This window comes from Echiichthys vipera (assembly GCF_963691815.1).
Source record: "Echiichthys vipera genome assembly, chromosome: 19".
NCBI lineage: Eukaryota > Metazoa > Chordata > Actinopteri > Perciformes > Trachinidae > Echiichthys > Echiichthys vipera.
Window position 1 is genome coordinate 15180721 of NC_139844.1, and position 10321 is coordinate 15191041.

The window sequence follows — 10321 nt, forward strand, 5'->3', positions numbered from 1 at the left end:
GAGAGTCATAATCTACTTTGAGTTATTCATTGACGGAATTCGAGATAAGAGGCTACCTGCATTCCCACAGCAGGAGACTGGGAGTGTGAATGTATCTTCTGTGCCAGCCACGTCTGTAGAGATGAAAGGCACTTGTCGTAAGTCTCCCATGCAGACACCACTCTCTCCATCGTCCCTCTCACAACCGTCACAGCCTGCGTGACCGATTCAGCTTCACTTTCTGCATCCTTCACCTGACGAGTAACAAACTTGGAATCTTCACCTGGGAATGAAGAGTGAGTGGGGGGTCAAGTCTTGCCTTTTAAAAATAAAAAATATTCTATCATCTACAGAATTCACAACAAAGATTAAGCTGGGATATTCTGTTTACAGGACTCTCGTTACACCTAGCTCATACCTAGCGCTGCCTTGCTGGTGTAAGCATCCGCCTTCTCCTTCAGGTTTTGGAGTACGTCCATCAGAATTAAAAGCCAGCCTTGGCGCTCCACAGTCTCCTAGAAAACAAATAGACAGAAGTCATCACTTTTGTTATTATTTTTTCAGGAAGCATAATGTCTTCAATTTCCCAACTGAGGATCAATGAAGTATTACTATTCTATTCTATTCTATTGTATCAGAAAAGCTAACTTTTAAAAAATATTTTGTTCTAGTTCACACGTACGTATTTCTTTTTTTTTTAGAAAATGTTGGTATTTTCCCTGCAAGTAAAAAACCCAATCACACAATTGAAGCTCTGGCAAAAAACAGGCTGTGATATAAAACCATTTTGGCTGTAAAAAAAGCTTCCTGTCTGCAATGGTGCATCGATCAATTTCTAGCAGATTTGGACAGCTCTGTTTCTCAATGTAGTAGAAGAGAAACTGTACGTTTATGTCTGATTGAACAAGTAAAAAGTCCTGTTAGCAAGGTTTGCTCATATACGCAAAGGATTGTGGCCAGAAAAGCACGCTGATTTACAAAATCCGACCGTGTGCAGTAGGACATCTGGGTATGTTTGGCAAACTGCATATGACATACTATGTATTGGGACATACTATATTTTTTCTGACATACTTGCAGTATTGGAACAAAGGGTATGTTTCTGGTGTAACAAGTTTTCAGGTCCTGATTTTCCAGATACGTACATGCCAGTCCTGCAGAAGCTGAATTACTGTCTCCTGGGAACCGTAGGGAGCTTTCCACGTCTGCACCTTAGCACTGATGCGCCCCAGGAGATCCAGTACAGTGTGATGGGATTCCTGGTATTCCAACTTGATCCCTTGATACTTGGCTGTGACCCGGACATTAGTTAAGCTGTTCTCAAATAAAAAATGTGTCAATACGTTATTATATTATTTTATTGGGCCCAAACTGCAGATCATTTTATTACAATGACTTTTTGATTAAACCCCCATGTGGGAATATTGATTTGAATAAAATTCTGTGTTAGCAGAAGTTGAACAATTATGTCACGTACCGTCTTTTTATATCATCAAACTTTTCAAGGGGCACTAATATGTTCCCTGAGTCATCCATATTTTGGTAGGTATCAAGGATATTGACGTGGTGGCTCATCTCCTTAATTAAAGTCTAAAAAGAAAGAGGACAAACAAGATTATGAGCACATAAACGTCATAATGTGTCAAGTTTCACATCATACACTTACACAAATATTGGTACACTACATAGGTCAAGTAGTTTCAACGTTGCTTCAGGGTTCAGAAAACACTGGAAAATTGTAAATTTTATATTTTTGAAAACTAAAAAGCTCATATTTGCTCTGCAGCTTAAAAATAAAAATGACCTTTTGCATGTCCTGTTGAGCTCTTGCTTCTTTAGCAGCTTCTGCATGATCTTTCAATCTTTCTCCCTCTTCTGTTAGCGCTGCCTCTGCACGCTGCAGCCACATGACGACGGAGTCCAGAGGAGGAGGAAGGCTTGAGTCCAGGTCTGCTTTACATCTCTGCAGCTGGGGATTCATACACACACACACACACACAACACACACACACACACACACACACACACACACACACACACACACACACACACACACATACATACACAACCTGGTATAAGCATAAACCCTGGTCACTGAAATGCAGTCTAATGAGTGCTCTGTAAACATTTCTAATTCATCTGGAGAGAGACAAAGGAAGTGAATCAGCAGGAGCCATTTTCCAGACTTAGGAGCAACAGTAAAAAAAAATCTCAAAATATAGCACATGATGCATATATGATGCAATAAGGAAGTACAGATTTCCTTACCTCATTTTCCAGACAATCCCAGGCTGTCCTGAGAGCACATTGCTCTTGGCTCAGCTCAGGGCAGCGTCTTATGGCGGCAAGGAGGGTCATCACCGGTCTCCTTTGCTCAGTGAAGGAGCCAGCGAGGTTCTGAAATACCTGATGAACCAAACACAGCAACAACTTCTAATCGCTGTACAGTAATACAGAATAATGTACACCAATGAATGTTTCTTTTTTCTTTTTAGCTCTTGTGCTTACATAATATTTTTCTGCAAAGCTGGATTTCTCTGTAGCCGACCGTGCCTCTGACAGTTCCTGGTAGGCTTGCTGCAGCCAGAGAGTCACCTCTAGCGCTCTCTCACTTGAAGAGACCTACATTTTTTCAAAATTGAATCCGTCAGTTACTGCACTTTCTTCTTAATTAAGTTGAATAACAATATTAGCACTGCATAATTATTGGACAAATGGAAGAAGTGTGTGCCCAGGGTTTCCCCAGAAGATTTGACAGGCCAGGTAAACTGACGGCAGCAATGAGATAGGGTCATGTAGTTGTTGTAATATCAGAATTGTAGGAAAAAATATATCAGAGATTCCTAGAGCCCTTAATTAAGAACTAAACGATGACTGGAGATTTTCCAACTGAGTAATCTCACTGTAACTGTATTGAAAACATCTTTAAAATAGACTTTTTAAAGTCCCCAGATGCTTTGGCCTGGTGGGAGTGAACCTAGGCCCAGTGGGCCAACAGTCTTACCATACATAGAGGGAAACCCTGTGTGTGCCATACTGATACAGACCTGACAGACCCCTGGAAACATCAGCAGAAAACCGTTTTTCAAAAACGGAAAACTCATCTGCAGCAATGTATCTTACAAACAGCTGTATTGTTTGCCAGTACCATTTGGCTAATGCATGCGAATTACAGAGTGAGAGAAAAAAAAAAAATATGAATCGAAGACGGACTTCTTTGTTTGGTGTGTAGCTACCTGACGTAACGGTGAGACAGCAATTGCTGGGGTGAAGTGAGCGGGCAAGTTCACAGGTGAGAGAGAAAGGGGCTGGGCCAGAGGAAACAGCTACACCACAGCCAACAGAAGAGAACAGGAAAAATAAATAAACACCCCTCAGTTTTCATGCAGGAGATTTTGGGTTCAAGCTCTAAAAAGGGAAAAGGAGCAGCATGAAACAGTAGCACTTGTACTCTGCAAAGTTTAAGAGGGCCGATATAGACTTGAAAACAATGCTTTCCGTTCTGCAATCAAGTCTTCAAAAGGTGTGAAAGTCAAAGTGAAACTATGATTAAAAGGTAGAAGTTTGATTCCCTACCTGGAGATGATCATCAGGTGCCGGCATGTCATTGGAGTACTGTAGAAACTGGGCCACGTACGTCATAATGGACTTCTCATCAGGGTCTTTAACATCAACATCTGAGGTGTAGGTAAACATATTGTTGCTCAGTGTGGCAGCGACTCAACTGTCACTTTAAATTATCTTTTCTTAAATTAAGCGCAACCAGTTTGCGGTTTGTTGCTCAGAATGTAATATAGTAGAAAATAATGTAAAATAAGAACACTACGTTTTTCTCAGTGCTTCCTAGGAGAAATCGTGTAAAAACAATGGAGCACTATTACCACAGGTTGCACGTTCTCTTCAAAATAAATCAAGGTAACACAGTTACGTCCATGGTAAAATGGCTAAACAAAGTAATATTCATTGAAAATATCCTGTTATAATTATCATAGCCAAAGGACTACAAAAAAAAGAGTCCATGGTAATTTGGTATGTTACTTACGATTTGAAATATTACTGTGAAAGACTATTGTAACAACTCCACAAGCCTCACCCTGGGGCTCCAGCAGGCGGGGGATGTTGAGCTCCCTCTCGGCCAGGTGAAACGCCTCCTCCAGGTTCTCCTGGTTGCTTCTGGACTGGACTAGTGAGAGATCAGCCAGCTGTGGTCTGAGAGAACACAGGATAGCCAAGAAGGCCTCTCCGCTTCTCCAGCTCGACTTGAAGTTCTTCACACTGACGGAGCAACCAACCCTAAAGAGAGAAAGACAGATGGAGAACAAAAAAACAAAAGGAAAAGAAAGAAGTGGTGTCCATGACATTTTTATGAAGATGAGAATGCATGATAAACCAAAGAGGTTCTGAGCCAGTTTGTCAGCAAGACGTCAGTCATTACTTTACTCTAACTAACATTCAACAAGCAATCTGTCTTGCATCTCTTTGAACTGTTGGGAGACAAAGGACGATTAAGTTGCATAAACACTGGGAAAACGTGCAACTCATAGAAAGGTGTAGTTGGGAGACCTCTGAGCCACCATGATGCTCATAACACTCCAGGTCACCAGTGTTAAACAAAGATGTTTTAACTTGCACCCTCTTTCCCATAATTAAACACTTGTATCATGCCTTTGTTTAAAGCATTAACAGTAACCACCTACTTTTGGCATTGGTCCCTGACCCACATGAGCAGGGCCTTCTTGGCTGATATCCGGAAGCGTTTGTGTAGAGGCGATGTCCGGCCTGCAGGTACTGGACTGGCTGGGACTGGGCTGCCAGACCAGGAGTCCAGGCTGGCCAGAGAGTCAAGGGAGGAATGACAAGAACTGTAGGAGAGAGTGTTGGCCAGCTCCTCAATCTAAAACAGAGATAGTCAAACAATATATTGGATATCAAATCATCAGCATCTAACCAAACTTTTAGTCAGTATGGGCTGACTAAAGTAAAGTAGCTATGCTATTGAAGTATGCCGTTGCTTCTGTTCCTCCTCCTACTTCCTGTTTCACAATAAACCATTGATGCTCACATGACAGTGGAGGATGATGGTCCATATGAGTCCGAGGATGATAGAGGGCCGTCCATCTATGATATCTGGGATGTTTATGTTCACCAATTTGATCTACACCAACCAGCCAACCAGAACAAGTGTTAATAAAACATGCCGCAGATTCAGATTGTGTTGTTGTTTTTGTGGAAACTTACTGATTTCTTCTTGAGAAAGTTCAGCGCTGTCTCAATGTTGGCCCTCTGCTGGAAAACCCCTCTGCCCCTTTGTCTTTTCTGTGGAAACAAATTACAAAATCAGCTTTAAACAGATGATAATGTTAATTTTACCTCCCCTATACTTTTATAAATTATATAACTGGGGGAGGAATTAGGAGCCTATTGAACTTAATAATATCAGAAGCACATTGTAGCAACTCACCATAGGTTGGCTACTCATCGCCTCCAACAGGTCAAGCAGCTGTGAGCCATCTCTGAGGTCAGAGAACAGGTCTGACACATGTGAGGGCGGACATCTCTGTAACAATGGGCAAAAGTCTTAATAATAACACAGTGGAATAAAGGGGTGGGTGAGTTACGGTAAAAACTATGATCTATCATTAAGTTCCACCTACTATAGTAAGTGTCAAAAGAACTCATGGAGGAGGGAGTAATCAGTCAGCGACAGAAAAGCCTACCCTGATAGTGATGTTACGTTCACAAACACTCCGGTTCTTTCGTATCAACAAAGGGAACCGTGTCGTACTTGAGAGCTGTTCTGTGTGTGCACCAAATTTCACTGCTTGCCCTACAGCCACAATGCCAGGTTCACGCTTGTGCAAGCGTTTAATTTGGTGCTATCAATATTTGATAGCATCAAATTAATTTGGGACCTTTTCAAATATCAAATAGATAACCGCTGTATATAAATAACTCTGGGTCATATATGGTGCTGCCTCATATTATACAAAACAGGAAGTTGTTTCGGGTTTCCTGATGTCATCTGTTAAATAAAAGGCTGATCTGAAATATTTATCTTTTTGCAAACCACAGGAAAAAATCTTAAGTGCAACAGGAAGCAAAACAGTTTATGGGAAATGTGATCTACTTTGTGGCAAACATAGAAATACTGTGCATCAACATTTATTCTGCAATGACATGATTTTTTAAATGCAACACATTCAGTAGCCACTTTACAAATAATCCGAAAAAACAGAGTCTACAGATTTCTTTCATCCAAAACCTTCTGCCATGAAAGTATAGTGGATTCATTCAAATGTTTGTTAGTCAAAGCTTTAGGCCGAGTCACAACAGTGAACACTGTCCTCTAGACATAAAGGAAGTATCCCCTGTTGGGGGGTTGTCGGTGGACTCAACTGGTGTAACAGATGGCAGGTTATGAACCAGTGATTTTAGAGCACAGGCATATGGACACGAGGTTATAAAGAGGTGGCTGGATTCAAATTACATGCTGTTCTGCTTCATTGAACCACTATTTATACTCCAGCCGAGTGTCACAAGCAGCTCAAGGTCTCTTTCCAATGAGATCCACGGTGAGCTGCTTCACTGCACCTAACTGTCAGAAGAATGAATCAGCACGTCTACAGCCTGCTACATAGGGTATCATTTACAGCTCGACCACAGCATGACATCATTTTTTAACACTCTCTGTAGAAATCTCCATAACATTCTTTTAATATTTTTATTCTTGTCCAAATATTGCATATTGAAAAGCAGCTAGACTCTGAGAAAAACATAAATCTGCACTTTTGATAAAGTTTTGCTTGCCACAACCTTGCATGAATGTAAAAGGCCAACAAGTAGAGTATTTTAAACGCTAAGAAAAGTAAATCCATACAACAAATACAATGCATCACTACTCCAGCCTCTCTCTAATCAACTCACTGCCAGAAAGATAATCTCCAGAAGATGCATCATATTTCTAAAGATTTTTTTTTCTCGCAGTTTTCAAGCCTTTTTTTATGGGGACAGACAGGAAATGGGGTGAGAGAGGGAGGGGGAGACATGCTCGAACCTGCAGCCGCTGCCTCAAGTAACTTCAGCCTCTTTACATAGGGCGCCTGCTCCAACCACTGTGCCAATGCATTGTATTTGACAGCTGAATATAAACCTTTGTGTAGGGGTTTCTTTGATGAAGCACTTTTTAAAATAAAAAATATCAGCTGTTCGACACTACCCACAGTAGTATTACTGATTTGACAAGTGTAAAATAGATAGAATTTTTTGTCCAAAGCATTAAAACCATCTAGAGGCTTTTTGATTTTTACAAATGTTTTTTTTTTTTTACTAAAATAAGTTTAATGTTAGCAGTTTCTTATTTTCTCCAACAAATGCCAGCATCACGCATAAATATGATATCTTAACATACCTTAGCTAGTTGAGCATTTATCCAGTTGGTGAATGTCCTCTTCTGAATCTGTTCATGCTCCACTGTCGAGGAAACAGACAAAAATAATAATTTGTACACATTCAGAACAAATGTATTTAATTGAGGTGGTTTCTGATCTGTAGCATCAATACAGTTATCAAGTACTGGATATTAAAATCCTCTTTCTCAAATGATATTTGATTGCTGTAATATGCTGTAAATTATGATTGTCTATTATGAACACTTTGAGGGGTGCTTTTATGATGTTTTGTTTTTCTAAAAAAGGGAAATACAAATTCAGTCCACCCGACAACTAATGCTAACAAATGTACAAAACGTACATACATAATACATCCTCAAAAGCAACCTGACTTTCGCTGACCTCATGCTGCTGTAAAGTCCATAATAAGTTAGGAATCCTGATCCAAACTGCAGGTACTCACCCACATCAGAGCACTGAAGGTGTTTTCGAGCCTCCATGCTTATGATAAATAGTCAATAAATCCATATATAATGAGTGAAGAGGCTATTTTAACCAACATATAACTTCCTTCGCTAACACTAGATGACCCAGAGTGGCAGGCCTTCCACTTTAAGCTAAAGAAAGGCTACTGGCTGGGATCTGGCTCCAAGACAGTGCCAGACATAGATACTTAGGCTGACACACACTCACAAACAGACACACAAACAGATATATGCACACACGGGTACACTCAGGAGATTTGGGGCATACATGGTGCTTGCAAGAAACTAGACAAGATCCAAAGCCTCTGTTGCCAAAACATGAACCTTTTACTAAATATAAAACATAATAAAGACTTTCCTTGTTAAGTATTATGAAACAGAACGCTTCAAGAAATATGCACGTAGTTTGGGAAACTGCCCACTTTTAGCTTGAAGAGAATATTGACAGGTTAAGTTGAGCCAATGAGGGAACACGTGGATAATTGTCCACTGTGTATTTTCATCACAGGACACAAATGGTGTCAATTATCGACTCAAAGTCTTTTACCACTTTAATTGAAACTGTTCTGATTCTGTTTTCCTGCAGACCAAACGTGGCTATGATTACAAACAAGCTGCTAAGGCTATTTTGTGATTCAGTCTGCAGTTAATAAAGGAACGTGATGTCCGTCTGAGGCAACCCGAAATGTCACATTAAGATTTATGAAGTAACACTTGCAGATATCACATTTGGCTGTGAATCATAATCAGTAAGTTTGCTGTTTGTTTAAGAACATGCCGAGGCAGGAAACCACTGAGCATTTGAATCACTCCACTCCAACCAGTTCACCTGACATGCACACTACAAAAGAAAAAAAAGCAGAAAGAGGTTTCACTACATTAATAATAACATTTTTCTAGTTCAAATTACAATCATGGCTATTTATACATGTTTACAATAAACATAATACTGATTTAATGATGGGAGAGTGTGTAAATATGTCAAGATATCAACATACGTACAAGTTTGGTCACCACTTTGATTCCCCACTACAGCACATCACATGTAGGAACATATATAAAAGTACAGGGATAGACTGACCTTGGAGGAGCATGTGCACGTTGTCAATGTCCAATGGAATACCTCCATCATCTTCCTCTGCTCCACCTGAAGCCATGTAGCCTCAAACTGCAGCACAAAACAAACCTCAGACAACAACCTCAGAGAGGTCAAGGAAGCATGGGTTAGTAAATAGTCCACTAAAGAGAAATCCACCATGCCAAAAAAGGAAAAAAACAAAATGCTGGCGTGTAAACGTTTCTTCCGCAGCATTTAATTTAGCCGCCTCCGCTGCCTGATTAGAACACACCCTTACATTACCACAGACACAAGTACACACATGCAAACACTCAAACAAAGAGCTCAAAGAGGGGGAATAACCAGGCTGCATGGAAGGAGCCAGTACCACACTAACATAACATAGATATACAAAAATAGACAACATGGTTACAAATCTTCAGCATACCTGCAGCAGAGAAGTAGTCACTGAAGACAGCTAGTGTATATTGTGTTACAATGAAGAACCCAGTAGAGTGTGTACCATGTCCAATAAATGTCCTCAGCTGTGTCCTTTCATATTGGCACAACTCTGCGATCATTCACTGTGTTGAGTCCCTGCAAATAGGACTTGGCCTTAGGTACTCATAAATGAAACAAGGTGCCTCTTGCCTATTGGGGCATGAGGACAAACAAGGGTGGAAAGTCCCGCCCACGCTCACTGCAGGCCCAAGTTTCTTCAGCAGGCTCTCATACAAACCGAGGATTCATGGGTAGAAAGTAATCGTGTGCTCACAAATCCCAGAGTGAACTCGTTTTTTTTTTGTTAAATAGGTTTTCAGCTCCTTGTTACTGACGTTTCAGGAAACAAAAACACAACAAGTTTCTCTACTCATATCTTCCCTCTCTTATTCACTTGAGCAATAATGTACCATATGAGAAACAAGGTTACTGGGAAACACCTTTGGTTTGATGCAATCATGGGAAACTGCTTCAGGTTACTTTTAGGGTTGAGGAAAACTCATGACTCTGAAATAGTCACTACTTAATACAAATTCAATTCTCCTTTTTACTTTTTCAGTAGGTTTCATGTTGTACAAGTAGGAGCATGTTATACAATGTCATCTTTACCCTTGAGAGCAGTGCCAGTGTTTTATTTGTTGCTTCACTATGGTGAGCAGACAGAGCTGGTGGACGGTCTGTGTGCCACGTAGCAGCTGCACCCTCACCTCAAATTCCCACCTCTGTTTTGGCAGTGGCACAGGCAACAAAAAGCAGAAGAGTGCTCCTCTGGAAAGTCTACATAACAGCAAGTTTTGCGGGGGAATTCACCATGATAACAGTGTGATTAAAATTGAAAGTGAGGCAGTGTCCACAGTGTTTAAGGAACAGAGATTAGAAAATCAACAATTAAAGAAAATGCTTTCAGGCTG

General features: G+C 40.5%; 1 protein-coding gene across 10 annotated transcripts in view; it reads right to left on the reverse strand.

Moving 5' to 3' along the window:
- The window catches only part of syne2a (spectrin repeat containing, nuclear envelope 2a), an 82410-nt gene extending 73382 nt beyond the window's left edge, over window positions 1-9028 (reverse strand). For 8 of the 10 annotated variants that reach the window (XM_083934061.1, XM_083934069.1, XM_083934062.1 and 5 more), the window contains exons 1-16: window positions 8934-9028; window positions 7388-7449; window positions 5441-5536; window positions 5218-5295; window positions 5042-5134; window positions 4677-4873; window positions 4073-4272; window positions 3556-3656; window positions 3216-3305; window positions 2488-2601; window positions 2248-2385; window positions 1784-1948; window positions 1457-1569; window positions 1125-1293; window positions 398-494; window positions 57-262 (exon numbers count right to left, since the gene is read on the reverse strand). In XM_083934061.1, the coding sequence (XP_083790187.1) occupies window positions 57-262; window positions 398-494; window positions 1125-1293; window positions 1457-1569; window positions 1784-1948; window positions 2248-2385; window positions 2488-2601; window positions 3216-3305; window positions 3556-3656; window positions 4073-4272; window positions 4677-4873; window positions 5042-5134; window positions 5218-5295; window positions 5441-5536; window positions 7388-7449; window positions 8934-9009 (1995 nt within the window). In that variant the 5' untranslated portion in view covers window positions 9010-9028. Of the gene's footprint in view, window positions 1-56; window positions 263-397; window positions 495-1124; window positions 1294-1456; window positions 1570-1783; window positions 1949-2247; window positions 2386-2487; window positions 2602-3215; window positions 3306-3555; window positions 3657-4072; window positions 4273-4676; window positions 4874-5041; window positions 5135-5217; window positions 5296-5440; window positions 5537-7387; window positions 7450-7830; window positions 7883-8933 lie in introns of those variants that run through there. The other 2 variants (XM_083934065.1, XM_083934067.1) reach the window with 2 other exon arrangements.
- Window positions 9029-10321: the final 1293 nt, after the last annotated feature.